General features: G+C 39.0%; 1 protein-coding gene across 3 annotated transcripts in view; it reads right to left on the reverse strand.

Annotated features, from left to right (window-relative positions):
- PCCA (propionyl-CoA carboxylase subunit alpha) overlaps nucleotides 1-16,858 on the reverse strand; it is a 251,157-nt gene that overhangs the window by 181,325 nt on the left and 52,974 nt on the right. For all 3 annotated transcript variants that reach the window (XM_015851501.1, XM_032442017.1, XM_032442016.1), the window contains exon 7: nucleotides 4,867-4,998. In XM_015851501.1, coding sequence (XP_015706987.1) covers nucleotides 4,867-4,998 — 132 coding nt within the window. The remainder of the gene's footprint in view (nucleotides 1-4,866; nucleotides 4,999-16,858) is intronic.

The raw sequence follows: 16,858 nt of genomic DNA on the forward strand, positions 1-16,858 counted from the left end.
CAGGGTTTACTGTTTTATTACACCTTGCTGCTTTCCGTGACCCTGCACCCTCCAAATTTTAGCTTAAAGGGATAAAACGCATGAAAAGGGTCATTTAAGAATGTTAGTGGTTTCCACACATTGAGTTTGAAGGTTCTTTGTTCCTGCCTGTGACAGTTATGCGAGAATACTTCCCCTTAATAGCCTCTCTGTCAGGAAGTGTTAAACCTGCCAAATGCAGACAATTAGAGCCTCTTGAACAAAATGCAGGAAGAGTGATGACTGATGAAGAGCCACGATTATAGTCGGGAAGAAAACTTTTACATTTCTTTTCTCTTGCAAATTCACTCATATATTTGCAAAATAGAATTAAGACGGGGGAAACAAACAGGGTAATTTTTTTTCACTTAGTTACCTGCAAACAAGTGGCTAACCAATACACTGAAGCCCACAGGAAGACAGACTGAAAACGGGGGAGCTTAGCACAACCACTGTAGTTTTATTTTTAAATACACCCGTGCAACACCTAAAGTAAAAAAGCACCACTATATCAGAATCGCTAATTGTGTCTGTTCTAGCTCATATGAACTGAAGGCATCTGCCTGGAACAGTTATTAATTTGTACTACTCAAACATCTGTTCCCTTTTACAGTTCTGATGCATTAGAATTCCAACTCAGTGATACAACAAAAAAATAAATAATGCATATTCAAATTCTTTCGTCTTCAAAGAGTGTTTCTGAAACGGAAAACAAAAACATGTTGTGCTCTGAAGAGAAAAACGGTTCGGAAAAAAAAAAAATCAACAACAACTGACACACTGAAATCTAAAGTAACAGACTTTTGATCTTCTTTTTGTAAGAAAGTACCATTCAATGTCACGCCTTCCACTTGCAGATTCCATAAACACAGCAGCACCTCCAGTACTGTTAAAAAGTTAAGACAGCTAAATTCTACCTATGTACATACACTAAACCACAGTGAGACTGAGTATTTTGAACCTTCTTTTCTTTAACTAAAAGCAAAATAAAAACACTCTTAAGTCCTCATTCCTTCATTTATTGCCATTTCCTCCAAAAACACATCATTATGCACGCTACCATTTTCCCAATGTAACCTGGAGACTGTAAAGAAATACATAATTTTGGCACTGTCTTTTACTGTGCAAATAAAAGTGTTCAGGTAATAGTGCTACTTTATAAAAATCATGAGTTACGAGTTAAAACTCCATCACGTTGCTTTTTACAAATCGCTGATTTTGTTCATATAGTACACATAAAACACTCGGTTTTACTCACTTATCGTAAGAATTTCTAACCTCTTTAATTTCACGCACATGCCTCTCTGCCATGTACCAGCAGGTGGAGACAAAAAAAGAAATAACTGACATAGAAGAATGTCAGGATGAAGACGTTTGAGAGACTCCCACAGCTGTAAAATATCGTATTAATTATGAAGAACTACATAATATTTCTAATTGCTGAGTGTATTGGGCCCTGAGAGTCTCCAAGTCATAACCAGTTTCTAACAATCTCTTCAGCCATTCAGTGGACATTGAATACCAACGTCAACACCCCAATTTAAGGATACAGACCTGCCTGAAACTTAAAAACAGTAAATAAATAACCTTGCTAAAAAGCTTAAACACATCTGCTGACATCAATTACAGGATCACAATGAAACCAAGCAGCCATCCAGTGACATTAATGCTCTGGGTTTACATCCAGCTATATTCTTCCAGGAACAAAACCGAACCAGTCTCAGACTGACTGGTTCCTTCTCTTTCCTTTGCCAGTTTTTCCACCAGGGCATCTCTGCATACTCATTACTCAGTCTCCATTTTGTTCTTGCCACATACTTCTCTTTACTTGTTTACAGACAATATTGAGATATATTGTCTGATAATATTGTCTGATAGGGCTGAGATGCCCTAACTTTAGTTTAGCCATTGGTCGTGTGGATTAACTCCAAGACTTTTGATCAAGACTCTTGACCCCTCTCAGGCAAGTTTTAGGAAACTGCTTGTAGTTAGAGACCTTGAATTAAGGACTACCTTCCAATACATTTGTTGGCTTTAACTGATAGCATCACACTCAGATTCCCTATGTGTATATACTGGGTAACCCTTGCCTCAGTCAATCAAGGAACTGAACAACAGACCCCCAAAAAATTACTCAGTCAAACTACAGTCTCTACTCTCAATCTGCCTCTCAATTCTCAGTTTAACACATGGTTACAGGGATTATCTATATGAGAATAGCTGACTGTGTCTGTAATGCCAAACATCCTCTTCTTTAATATCTTTCCATAGCCTCATAGTATAGTGAGTACAGTGATTCCTCCTCTTAAAATTTAATTTCTACTCGCTGGGAATTGCTCTTTATACAGTTTCTCCAAGGTGTGATTACAGGAGCTTAACGACTCAGTCTATATACTAAGCAGCAAGAATTGGGACGGACTTCACCTTTTATTCATGAAGACCCGTGTATCTGCAGCACTAGTTAACAAGAGCTGAATAAAGACAACTCTTCAAGTAACAAAGATTTCCAGTGCAGTCCTGAGTTGAATAAAAGAAGCACTAGAAGTTGTTACTCTATGTTTGCTTTAACTATTCATCCACAAAGAACACACGCAACCGATCTTTCTTAACTTCTGACATTGTCAAAGGCATGAATGCAGTTTCCTTCTAGCTTTAGACTCCACTACAAAGATGAAACTACCTCTAATCAACTCAAGTATAGTGCACTTAACTCCCACCCAGAACCTTCAAAATATCTATTTCTCAAAACCAAGAGCCCTCAAAGACTGAGAGCTTCATAGCTCTGTGACCAGAACAGATCTCCCAGAGAATGGCAGAAAAATGAGTCTCCAATTCCTTGTATGCTGATCTTTTAATTACGTTTGATGCCACACAGCTTCACCCTTTGTATTTTAGTTTGAATTGGCAAAATACTACGTTAAACTTGTATCACAAGATCAGGCACCCTGTATGACCTAATTAATCAGATATTCATTGCAGCAAAACTCAACACTAACACAGGAAGATCAGATAACCAACACAAGTATATATATTAGATTCATAGCAAGGATGAAAATTGCAGTTACTGGAAGCTCTATTTTACAGAACGGGTAACAAAAGCATCAGTTAACTTAAATTTTCATCTGGATCTCCCCCTTCTGACAGAAACTGCAATACTGACAATGCCTGTGGACTCCCCTTTTTATGATTCAGTGGGTTCACTGCAGGTTTTTAATCAGGTGCTCTTTTCATCAACAGTTTTCAGATTATCAGGAGTGCAAGGCTGAGGTATGTGTAACTGATACGATACGGAGACTTCAGGATTAAGTAACTACTGTGCAGCTCCTTTCAATAACTGGGATTGGATTTGTCAGCTTAATCCTACGTTCCGGTTCTTTTGGTGTTAAGACTATCTGCTAATACTATTGCATATAGCTGACTGCCAACCCAATCACATTCCTTCATTTAGAGTGTCTGGAACTTCAGATAATTGTCAAAAAATCAACGCAATTAAAGGCCTCAGAAAAAAGACATGGCTATGCAGGCACAGTTTCATTATGTTTCTATCAAATCACTAACCACTAGTCTACCTTGTCAGATTCGTTTATTTATATTAGCAGAGTAACGGAACCTTACAGAAGTTTCTGCTGTAAGAAAACAAGTGTTTTGAAACTATTTAGTGAGTCCACTACAGGTAGAGTCTTATGGGGTTCACATCATTAATTCAAAGTCCTCTCCTGGCCAGATACTTTCTAGAAGATAATTTCAGGATTTATAGAGTAATGGGTAGGATATAAAGAAGAAGGCTGGGTCTTATGCACAATAGCTTAGCTGATCCTAACAGCACATGAATGCTAAAGGACCAAAGACACAAGGACTGCTAAACCACACAACAAAAAGCTCAAGGAACTCCATGTGCAACTTGACACTCTCAGATATCAGCAATGCCATGAATGCTAGCCTAACATTCATAAGCAGCCTTCTAGAACTGAAAAATTTCTTTGCACTTTTACCCATTGCAGACACGCATGCATTGAACACATCAGGCATTCCCATCACAAGTACTGAAGAGTTCTCTTATGCCCTGGTCTTCACAGCCATCTCACAAATTTATCATGCTCTCATTAGGAAAGCTCTCTACATATTCTCATCAAAATCATCATTATGTGGAGAGTTAGCCCAGTATATTCATATAGTTGTATTATATATAATGATATATATATTATATATATAATATATATATAGTTATATTCATCTTTTTCATTTGGTTGGTCTTTTTTTTCCCTCCTAAGGATATAAAATCCAACTCAACTAACACAAATATCAGGACAACAGTGTTTAGTTATATGTCCCGTCCTGAAGTACAGCCTGCATTCCATCAATACATTCAGTAGTTCGCCATAACACTAATTTCCTATTTCATCATATAAATGATACATGAAAAACAGAGGCCAACAGAGTAATAAATATTTTTTTTTCTTCAACAACATAGAAATATTGTTGAAACAAGCTTTTCACTTTCCTGTAACTCAACATTTTATTTTACAAGAAACAAAAATTTACAAGGAAAGACAGAGAGAGACAGAATGGCACATCTCAAACATTTGCCTTCACCTAGAATTTAAAGCAAGACATTTTACAGACTCCATGCAAGCAGTCCTTACTCTACCATTTACTACAAAGTATTTTTCTTCTTCTTCCTTGTTCCAAACTTCCCTTTATAGTGAAAATCTCTACACTGATTTTAATTACATCTCTTATTGAAAATGAAGTTGAATTTATAATTACACTATGCATCAGATCTTCAATAGGCCTACATTGTTTCAGGAACTGATTCAGAGAACAGGCAGTAGTTAAACGGTTTCTCACCTTGACTACTCCATCAAAGCCAGGGATTGTGTTGACCTTTGCATTCTTGGCTAACAATTTGCTTTCAATCTTGTCTCCCATAGCTTGAATAGCATGCGTGTCGGGTCCGATGAAGGTGACACCTTCTGCTGCCTGCAAAGACAATGAAGATCCAACTTGAGGAGACTAAACTAAAAATCAACAGCCTATTGCAATCATTGCCTTCAAGTTTAAAAAGAGTAAAAATATTGTTAACGAAGTAACATTCAGAAGACCCAATAATCTGTTTATGCAACACTCCAACAATACATAAGCTGCATTTCAGCCAGTCCATTCAAAAACGTGTATGACCTTGTGAAGCTATATATACACACAGATTCAAAGCCCCTATAATTAGCATTTGTATAAATCAAAGCCACGCCAAAGAAAAATAGCTGAAAGTGGAAGTACTACAGCTTGAAAGTCAGACATATTCCTTGAGAAAGCAGAGGCTAGTAAGCGCACCACTGAAATAGCTGAAGTAATTTATGAAGATATGCTCACTAAGCTGTAGTACAGTTTAGAATTTCATTCTGCATTCCTTAAACCCATATTTTAACAGAACTTTAAAATGGAAGTATCATCTCTTACTAAACATATTTAAATATCTGGGAAGAAAATGTAACAAATGAAACGTGCCCAGTACTTTCAGGCAACTCTCTAATATTGATGTGGAAATTGGTCAACACAATATACTTTAACATGTAAAGAGAACACCAAATTGCATTTTCCCCGTCTTCTGTTTCTCTATGCCAGCAGTAGAGTTCAGTGATGAAGAACGTAGACATTTTTTAAACCTCTCAAGAGCCAGTACTATACAGTGCTAAAGGCAATTCCAACACAACTGTTTCAAGTGAATATTACTAATGGATCACTGAGTGTATGCATGTCTCAGGTAACTTTGGTCTTCTGTAATACTATCAAAAGAAAAAGCATATGAGCTCTGCACAATTTTTTCCAGCCATTTCATTGATTATTGCCCAGTTCTAAGACAGAAGTAGGATACATTAAAACAAGGTGTTTCCAGCTGATGGGCAGTTCATGGAATAACAACACTAATGCAATAGAAAACATTTCATCCCTTATATCAGAACCCGTGTTTCTCTTCTAATGTATGCTCATACTGCATATATTAGGATTGCCAGATAGTATTTCAGAAACACTAAAAAGCCCACCGCAAAAACACCCAAGCCAAAAGCAGAGCATCCAGTTTAGACACATCAAAAATGTTTTAGCTTCAATTCACCATGAACTACTTGGTTGGGATTTTTTGTTGTTTTGGGGTACGAGTTTTTTGTGTTTTTGTCTTTCTTCTTCAAATCTCAGCCCAACTCTTCAATACAGTAGGTTTATTAGCTCAGCAACTCAGCAATACTGATTTGATCAACTGCAGTCTTACAAACTCAAAAGCTGAGAACGCTGCATTAGGAGGGAAGTAGGGAACAGAAGGACAGGCATAAGAGTGTACATTTATCAATGCCAAAGGATTAGAACATAAAGGAATTAACATTTTAAAGAAGAGAAACAAGGAGTTGATATTTGAAATTACAGTGACACAAAGTCTGGAGCTGATAGTTTCAGAAATAGCAACAGATTGCAGTCTGAACAACAGCATTTTCAATACGGTGCCTGCATACACTTGGAGGCAGGGCAGACTTCTCTCATTAGGCTGTAATCCAACCTCAAAGTTTTGTGGAAGAAGAATGCTTACACACTTGGCAACTGGAAATTAAGCTGTTCTTTCCATATCACTCATAACTAGAAAAGCCTTGTTTCTGTAGCTTCTGCCAAAACACTGGCATTTGCAAACCTGGCAAACGCCACCTTTACTATGCATTCCTTCCTCTCTCCACTTCTTCCTCCTCTCCAAGTCTACCAGCAAAAACACAATATCTCCAGAGTTCATCAAGATAGCTAATGCAAAACTTTTGCTGTTGTTACAAACCATCTAAGATTTCCACGCTACAGTCCATTTCCAACATTCTACTGTAGTAGAAGGCCAAAGGAAAAAGATAAAGAGACCATTCCTCCTCCTCCTCCAACCCTCTGTCAGAAGACAGGGAAAGGCAGAAGAAACTGTATTCGTGGTAATAGCAAGCAATCTTTCCTGCAAAAGCATTTAGGGGATACCTTGCTCCACTTAACATCTCCTTTCACTTCCTCGTCATTTGGGCTTTCAAAGTGACTGTTAATTTCCTGCTCCAATTCAAGAACGTTTCAAGAAATAAACTGGCTGCATCCAGTGTATTTGTTACAGGAATCTTGTAGGCCTGTAATATTCCCACACGCACACAACTTCTCGTTAAAAATGAACTAGCCAAAGATGGGCAGCAGGTGAGCATTAATGCAAATCTTACCCGTTCCAACTCATGTCTTTGTCTCCTTTAAATACACATTTTCAAGGCCCAGAATTTACAAACTGCGCCTGAGCATCTCAGCTTCAACTGCTCTGAATCTTTGTAGCTTTTGAAGAACTGCCATTTAATTGCAACTAATAAACAATTTAGTAACACAGCTTTCTATTCCCCTACACAGTAGTCAGTGTTTTCTCAAATGTGACAATGGAATTAACTGTAGCAAGTCTCATAAAAAACGCTTTGTCAGCTGAAGGCACTACTGGACAAACTCTTGGCAAGTTGCACCACAGTAACACAAGATTAGATAGCAGAATGGCTTGAGTTTGAAAAGACCTTATATATTATCCAGTTTCAATTTCCACTGACATGGACAGGGCTTCTACCCACCAGCTTAGGCTGTGCAAGGCCCCATCCAGCCTTGACCACCTCCAGGGCTGGAGCATCCACAGCTTCTCTGGGCAGCCTATGCCAGAACCTCACTACCCTCTGAGTAAAAAATTCCTAACACTTAACCTACATATTCCCTCTTTTAGTTTAAAGCCATTACCCCTATCAGTCCTACAGCTGCACAAATGGTGTAAAAAGTCCATTTTCCTATTTTAAGTTCCCTTCAATTACCAGAAGGCTGCAATGAGGTCTCCCCACAGCCTTCTCCCAGCTGAACAACCCCAAATCCCTCAACATTTTCTCATAGTAGAGGTGCTCCAGCCCTCTGATTAGTTTTGTGACCCTCCTCTGGATCCTCTCCCTAAAAGCTCCACAGCCCTACTGTGTCCGGGGTCCCAGACTTAGATATACTCCAAATGGGGCCTCAAGGGGGCAGAGTAGAGGGGGGACAATCACATCCCTCTGCCTGATGGCCACCTCCATTTCTGATGCAGCCCTGGGTACTATTGGCCTTCAAGGCTATAACTGAATACTGTTGGCTTATGCTAAGCTGTCAATTCACCAGAACCCCCAAATACTTCCGCATAGGGCTGCTCTCAATGAGGTGTTCTCTAGATATACACATTCAGGATTGTCCCCAACTCAAATGCAAACATATTGCACTTGGCTTTCTTGAACCTCATTGGGTTCTCAAAGGCCCACTTTTCAAGTGTGTCCAGGTCCCTCTGAATGTCAGCCTTCCTTCTGTTCTATCCACTGCATCACTCCTCTCAGTGTCATCACCAAATTTGCTGAGGGTGCACTCAATCCCACTGACTAGGTTCCTGATAAAGATGTTTAAAATACTGACTGCTGGGGGGCACCACTCATGACTGACCACCACCTGGACACAGAACCACTGAACACAACCCTCTGGCTGTGATCATCCAACCATTTATCCACCAAGTAGTCCAACCTTCAAATTAATCTCTCTCTAATCTAAGATGCTTACTTGAGCTCTATGCCAATTCTTGTCAACTCACATCCAGAAAAATGCCTCAACTACTTCATCACCAGCAGACAAGGAACATATGAAATGATCCATTTAGAACTCCAGAGCAAGAGACTGAAAATGCCAAAAGTTTTACATAAAAATGTGACAACATCTTAAACTCCTGCAAAAATAAATATATAAATAGAAGATATAAATAAAAATTAAAAACAAAAAAACAAAAAAAAACAAAAAAAAACAACAACAAAAAAAAAAGAGCACTCATTAATTGGAGTTCTATGTAAAACATGGAAATAGTAAAACTATGCAAGAAACAATTACCAGTGCCTAGTGATAGCCTATCCACACATGGAACTTTGCCAGTGTACTAACATTTCAGCACATTCACTAAAGCTCACACATTCCATATCAAAACAGTTTTTCCAAAAGCTCTATTACTCCTTCACACCCTATATAGAAGAATCCAACCTTGAAGACTTCAACTGAATGAGAACGTATCAATTTTTATAATGAAGTAACATGCACCCGCCATTTTCTTCAGAAACAAACCTGTATCAGAGCTTTCTATTTTGCATAGTCAAAGGTACTTACTAACAGTAGATACATAAAAGAACATTATCAGAATACATTCCATACCCAGCAAGTTATTTCTTTGACTTACAAACAGATACTGAAGAGTTTACCCCTACCTTCTATGTTTCCAACAGCATGGATTAAGCATGGGCAATACGTGGACAATTCATCTGGGGAGTCTGCAGTTGAGCTGCGTTTGACAGACAACATTCCATCACCAACATCTGTCTGTCTGGAGCAGACTGGAGGGAACTACACCTATTAAGTAGCCAACCTCCTAACATTTGGAAATAAACTTTCTCACTCTGACACACTCTGAGACTGAAAGAGGAGATTCCCATACTTCTCCTACTGAATGCAGAAATATACAATTAATTCATTATACATTAAGTGCTAAAGTCAGCCTCGATACAATAATCTCCAGCTCTCTTAGTAACATAACACTCTTCTGTGGGTTTCTGAGTATGCGGCAGAACAGCCAAATCACTGCTAGGCCTCTCAGCACTGCAGGGAGTGACAGACCAGTTCCAACTTTGCTTAAGACAAAACAACTGATGCTTAAACTTTCCTTCTTTTACCACATTAGTTATAGACAATTAAGCATGCTTTTTGGTGTCCTCATACAAGCCAAGATATTTGAATCTGCACGTAACACCAGCCTGAGCAGCTCCAGCCAAGGAGATATCCCTTGGAAAGAAAAACACAGGTATAGAGAACTTTGTTTTTGCTTTCAGGATCATTTGGCAAGTGGATTCTTCCACTCAAGCCACAATGATGTGGCAAAGCACACTCCAACTGCCCAGCTCCTTACATCTGCAAGAGCCCCTACAATTATTTCACCACACAAAAGTAATGGCATTAATGCAGGTTTTGTGCTTGTTCACTCCTTGGTGCCTGAAACAGTTGTAGGAAAGTGTTCCCCATCTCCAAGAAGAAAAGGATCAAGGGATTCCAGGAGCAATTGCAGCTGCCCTATCTTACCGAAAATAAACATCCCCAGGTATATGCAGCTGGTTTTAAACATACTCATTAAGTTCACAGCAGAATTCAAACAATCTGTTGCATACAGCCACTGGATTACAGGTTTTCACACCCACATTTTCAAGATTACCCAAGTTCAGGGTGTATCCTATTGGAAGATAGAGATCAACAGCAATTTAATCAGGAGAAAAGTGCTCAACCCCAGAACCTCCAGCTGGGTAAACTCAGAGCCTAGAAGTCTGTCAAGAGTGACTGGGGAAGAAACTGACTGAACCTAGACACTTCTCCTCTACATCTCTTCCTACTGTCCAATCCCCTTCCTCTGGAGCAGGTTCTGGCCCACTCAGCTGATATAGTTGACTGACATGGGAGGAAATGGCCTAGGTTTCTGTGAGCTTGTTTTTTGGGTTAAAGTAAGCTAACAGAAAGGCTTAATGAGCACTGGAAGAATAGCTGGAGAATGCAACTGTGTAGAAGCTCCTACTGGGGAGGGACATCTTCAGACTCTCAGGTGTGCTGTGGAGAGGGGAGCAACAGTGCTGAGACACTGGCCTGCTCTTGTACTTAGCCTGCAATTCTGTTTTATTTTAAAACAAACTTTAAAACACTGCTTCTCTTAGCAACATTCTTTGAATCACAGAATGGCTAAAGTTTAAAGTAAATCCATTGTTTGGACCAGTAAGTGCCATCAAACAGTGGAGCAACTTCAGACCAGAATCAGAAGCAAGACTGCAGTGAACTAACAGCAAGTGCAGGTAACAATTTACCACACATACTCAAGAACATACTGATGAATTAGATCATTAAGGAAGGTTAAAAGATAAGAACTTCAGTAGAAAATGGTATCATAGTTTTGGTTTTCAAAGTTTGTTCCAATCTTCACCCTTTTACTTCCCAGGAAAACACTGGCAAATGGACAACTTCCTCTAAAGCAGTCTTTAAGCTGGTTTAGGCTTAAAACAGCAGCATGCCTAGGTATTGTCATGCATCACCAAAACAATGACCCTCTAGCTGTTCAGCAAACAGGAGTTTCTCCAGTCTTTTCTAGCCTGGAATAAGCAGGACTTTTGAAGGAAAAAAAGTCTTAGGAATAACAGGAGAGGAGGGTGCATGCAACACTAATAGGAACAGTGGCATCCTTCATTAGAACAAATATTGTTTTTTAAATGAGAGCAGCAGTGGAGAAAAAGTCCTTCTGTATAGGCTCACAGAACAGCAGTATAGCACAAGTTAAGCAAATACAAGTTGTGATACAAGCAGATGGATACACATGCTAGAGGGGGAATGCTGTAGCATCCTATTTCTTTCCAACTACACCTGCCTTTGGCAACGGTAGATCTTCCTGAAGGTCTAGTGTTTGTTTTGTTTGAGGGTAGGAAAGGGAGAAGGAGCATAGCAATCACCTGAGTTTGGATGAGAAGCAGGCAGGTAGCTTGTTGTAGCAACCAGCCTGGGAAGAAAAAGGCCAACTATGTCCATCACTGCTGACTGGGAAGGTGTCAGCCCCAGGAAACTGGCTTGAGGAAGTAAGGAGTGAAGGAGGTAGAAATGAAGACGTGCTGCTCAACTTGCCAGACCTCACTGTGCACTGTAAGTTCTCTTTGAAATAAAACTTGCTGTTACTTGGCTCAGAAACACACTGCAATTTAGAAGCCAGACCTACCACATAAGCCATGTCACCACCTGTGACACTACACTACTCAATTTCAAATCTCTGCACTTTATGATTTAAATGGGTGTATATACACTGTAAGAAAAGGGAAAAAATGACCTTAAAAGCATTTATCTGAACAACGGAAAAGCTAACAGAATGAAAAGGCCTTACCTGAAATTGACTACAGCTGCATTTGAGTAGTTTCTTACAGCTCTTAGAACTGAAATGAAAGATCTTGTACTGAAATTAAAGAACACTTAAACATTTTCACAATCACTATCTTCAGTACCAGAAGAAAAAAGAAAGGGAGAATGCTGAGAAGCCATTCTAAAAGAAAAGAAGAAAAGAAAGAAAACTAGAGCCCACTAATTTACTTGGAGAGTCTCTTCCCATTCAAAAGGTTAACAAACTTCTTTTAAGCCACTATAAGAAATACATCTGATTTATTTCATGTTGCTGTGAATGTACTCACATCGGTCGCTGAAGTAGAAAGGATCAAACAAAAGCCCCTCTTACTCAGGTCCACTTAATGTTGCCTGAAATGTGTCCTAAGAATGTGGGATACATACACATCTGGTGTATCATACATATAAAAGTAACTAAACCTGCATGCTATCTAAATTGTAGTATACATATATTTAAACATTTGTAGGGCAGGGAGAAAGTTATCAATCTGTTAGACTACTCTAAAGCTCAGTTTCAACAAATTCAGACACTGTTGCTGAATCAGCATAAACAAAGTCTAAGGGTACCTAAACTCCACTGTTGCACTGTTGCACCACAAGGAAGCAGCTAAAGTGTATCTAGATGGTCAGCATCACCTTGTGCACAAATGCTGCAAAGAAAAAAGGTTTAAATAAACTGAAAAGTCTTTTTCCTTTTTGAATTGGTATGTTTCCAGAGTCAAAGCTAAGAATCAACCTAATCTGCACCTTTAACAAGTTGTGAAGCCATACTGCCACGCAGTAAGTATACAAAGGGTAAATGCGCTTGCACGAATTCAATATTGCATTTGAAAATCAAAAGTGCCTCATTAACCAAACATTTCATAGTGTACATTATACATCTAGAGTAGAAAACAGTGCTAGTCAATTTCCGAGTCATTATCTTCTCAAATGAAAGACATACAGAAGAAACTTCTCCCAAAGACTCAGAGTTTTAAGATTTGGTGGGAGAAATGAAAAAATATCTCTGGGGCTCTACTCCTTTAAATCTTCCCTTTGGATATGACCATCTAGATAAAGCCTTACTTGATAGTTTCACTTAAAAACAGCTTTAGATGGTATTATGGTGGTTTATGCCTAAGTCCAAAACGCAAATGCAAAACTAAATTATCCAAGCTTTTGAAGCTCTTCTCAAGGAAAAGCTATTGTAATAGAAACTTTAACATACTGTATATGGCATGCCGCTGTCAATGATGCATTGCTCTGCCACCTACAAAACATTATACACACCCGCTATGCAGGCACAGGAACTAGCTCAGCTGTCTCACAAAAAGTTTGAGCATTCAGCTTTACAGGGAGTAATGAATACCCCCAAAAATTTAGGGAGAAGCAAATGAAATGTAAGAATTTTCCTTGGATAGTTTCCATATTGCTTTTCTTCACTTCACGGCATTGAAACCAACCTTGATTTTAACATGATAAAAGAAGTCTGTGGAACTAATCCTAGAAACCTCTTTCTGTTTCCTTGCTTAACACCTCCAGGCGACAGAAGAGACAAAATGCTTCATTTGCATCCTTAAACATTAGAAACTGCGAATGAGCCTTTTCAGCTGCAAATGTTATTGCATCTACATTTTCAGAAGAGAAAGAAGGTTAAGCAGCCTACTCAGGTTTACGTTAACTCATCTCTTTTTAGCACCACGACCGGCACAAAGAGCAGAGAATGTGGAAGCTTAACAGCCCAACCTCTTTCTTCATTACGTTCAATTAGATCCTGGAAATGGATATAGCTGCTGATTACACGAAGATAAAGAGAAGAAATCAGGTATGCACAAAGGAAATTGCAAACACTAACAAGTGTAATCTTAGTCTCCCCAATCATCTAGCCTCATGAAGACCATTTCATCTTTCATCCAAAACTAAAAATTCTATCAGTTGTCTTCGTTGCCTGACCACACAACGTTTTGCATTAAGCAGAGCGCTACTTGTAAACTCTTGGTTTTAAATACAACGTGCCAATGCTGCACAGAGCTACCCTGAAAACACCAGCAAGGTAGAAAAGATTCCCTGCTTGATGCGCTACATCATACCCCATCTTATCAATTAAAGAACACATCTGCCATTGCTCAGTAACACCATTAACTACATTCTGAAATAAATAGTTCAAGTACAATTTATTCAAGAGAAATACATCTCCTAAATGATGTATTATTATTACAATTCGATCTACATTGCATTTTAATTGATTTAGAGTGAAAAAAAGGCACTTGGAATTATCAGACTAAATTCGGTAGAGAAAGTTAGCAGCACTTTATTTTCTAGGCTGCTTGGCTTTCAGCCTGCTAGAAAAAACTTCAGCTTGGCAGGCAATGCTCAGTGAGATGTTTAATACAAAATATACATTACTCTAAATGAAAAACAGGCACTCGTGGAGAGAAAGCAGGATAGAATGATGTTGGGGAAACAGAGGAGCATTCTTCTAGCCAAACCAATACTTCACATTACCAAGGACTGAGTTTACCACATGCGCCATACCTTCAATACCAGTTTGAAACACAGTTTCAAAAGGTACAACTAAACAATTCAAATAACAACATTAGAACCAATTAATAAAGCGCATGGACAGGGAACAACTACTCCTCATATGACTTTCTTATCACTCCTTTTCTACAGGATGTGTGGGAAACTCTGAAAATGAATGCAAGTCTATAGCCTGACTAGTAAGGCATTTAGTAATGCCATAGCTTGTAGAGTTGTTGGGTTGGTTTGGTGGGCTGTTTTTTGTTTGTTTGTTTGTTTTTAAGGAATAAGAGACAGGAGAATACATTTAGAAATTGAGAAATGACAGGAAATAAACAGCATTGTTGCAACACTGCATGGAGTCAAAAGATATCAACTACACGCCTGCAAGAAATTCTCTAATAAATCAGAACCTGGAGGAAAAGAAATAAAGTTAAGAGAAATTACGAGTATTTCTGCAGGCCTGCTACAATGTTTTCTAAGTCAGGCCATATTGACAGTGTACGTTCAGACAACCAATTAAAGCTTGTGAATGTCCAAGCTCCCACCATGAATTCACTGATGAGTTAAGCATTGTGAACATTGGTATCGATAAGAGAGCCTAGAATGATCTCCTAGTAACCATGCTACCTATTGATGAAAAAAAAGCACACCAACTATGCTGAAAGTTGCCATTTCTCAAATGCTGTAAAGCAAAAAGATGCTGAGAAAAAAAAAATAATAATAAAAAAAAAAATGATGCTTCATTTATGTAAAAGAGATTGAGTCAGCTCTGACACAAGGTAAGATGACACGTAGCCTGCAGAAGTAGTTGTACTAGAACATATTCCTTAAGACAAAGCAGCAAAATCAACCAAAACTTGTGTGCGCCTACATATTGACATATTTCTGGGCCAATTTCTGGCTTAGTCCCTCTCCCTAGATCAGGTTTAATTCATTTTCAATGAATTCAATATACTGCCTGCTATCAAAACCAGCAGGCGTTGACCCTGCGGTTACTAAAACGACACCAGTAATGGAGAGACAGAAGTGACAACCATCAGCCATGACTGCCACCAATCACACTGGGAGGTACACAGCAAAAAAGGTGTAGAAAAGGTATAAGGAGGACTGAAGAAGGACCGCTAGTGTGGATACAGGGAGGCACTGGAACAGATTGCCTAAAGATATGGTGGATGCCCTGTTCTGGACCATCAAGGCAAGGCTGGATCAGGCTCTGAGCAATCTGATTGAGCTGTGGTGTCCCCGCTCATTGCAGGTGAGTTGGACTAGATGGCCTTCAGAGGTCCCTTTCAAATCTAAGGTTTCTAGGGTTCTATGATTTCTGCCTCTGGACAAAACTATGATGCTCCCTCAGTTCAAAAAGCAAAAGTGATTCCCATTAGATTAATGAAATGATTTGTCTTTTAAACAACAACAAAAAAAGACATCTAAAGTTTCCCATCCCTGAAAGATGAGCTCATCCAATTATACCAGGAGGTCACCACAGGATGCAACACAGACCTGGGAAGATACAGATTGGATCAAACAGGGAAAAAGGGAACTCCTTGCAATGGCTGCGGAAGCATTAGGAAAAAAGAAGTAGCAGTCTGGGAGTGATACTTCTGCAATAGCCTCATCATTTGAGCAAGCAATCATATAGGATAACAAGTGTCTGACAACATAGCCATACTATGAAGATACTATCTCAATTCTGTTAAGCACGACCGTCTTATCGCCTTCATTATTTTTAAAAGGATGCACGTGATAATATTACTAATAGAAGACTAATAAAAAACGTTAAAATAATTCACACAGATCCTTGGAAAAAACTGTGGACTAATTACCCTGTAATGAAAGATAAATAGCTCTTACAGCTGCCCACTGAGAGGAGCTCAATACACTGCATTTAACTAAATGAAAAAACTGATTTTCCCTTTTTATAGTGGAAAGTATTCTAAGAAGTTTCTGAGGGATTTCTGTATGTTCTATCAGTTAATTTAGTTCTTTGGTACATACATTGCTCTCTCTCCAATTGTTATTTAAGCTCATCTTGCATCATGAAGACTATGGTAGACATTAAGGACAGGGACAACAGCATATTGAGAGCAGACCTAGAGAGAAGGTCTTGGGGTAAAGTGGATTAAAAACTTCATGCATATCAACAACGTGTGCAGTTATAGCCCAGTGAGCCAACATCACCCTGAGCTACATCAGAAGAGGAGTGGTCAGCAGGGAGAGGGAGATGATTTGTCTCCCTCAGTTCCACCCTTGTGAGAAACCATCTGGAGTACAGGAGGAATGTACAGCTGCTGGAGTGGGTCCATGAGAGGCCACAAAGATGGTGAGAGGGCTGGAGCACCTCTCC

Source organism: Coturnix japonica, chromosome 1 (assembly GCF_001577835.2).
Source record: "Coturnix japonica isolate 7356 chromosome 1, Coturnix japonica 2.1, whole genome shotgun sequence".
Taxonomy (NCBI): domain Eukaryota; kingdom Metazoa; phylum Chordata; class Aves; order Galliformes; family Phasianidae; genus Coturnix; species Coturnix japonica.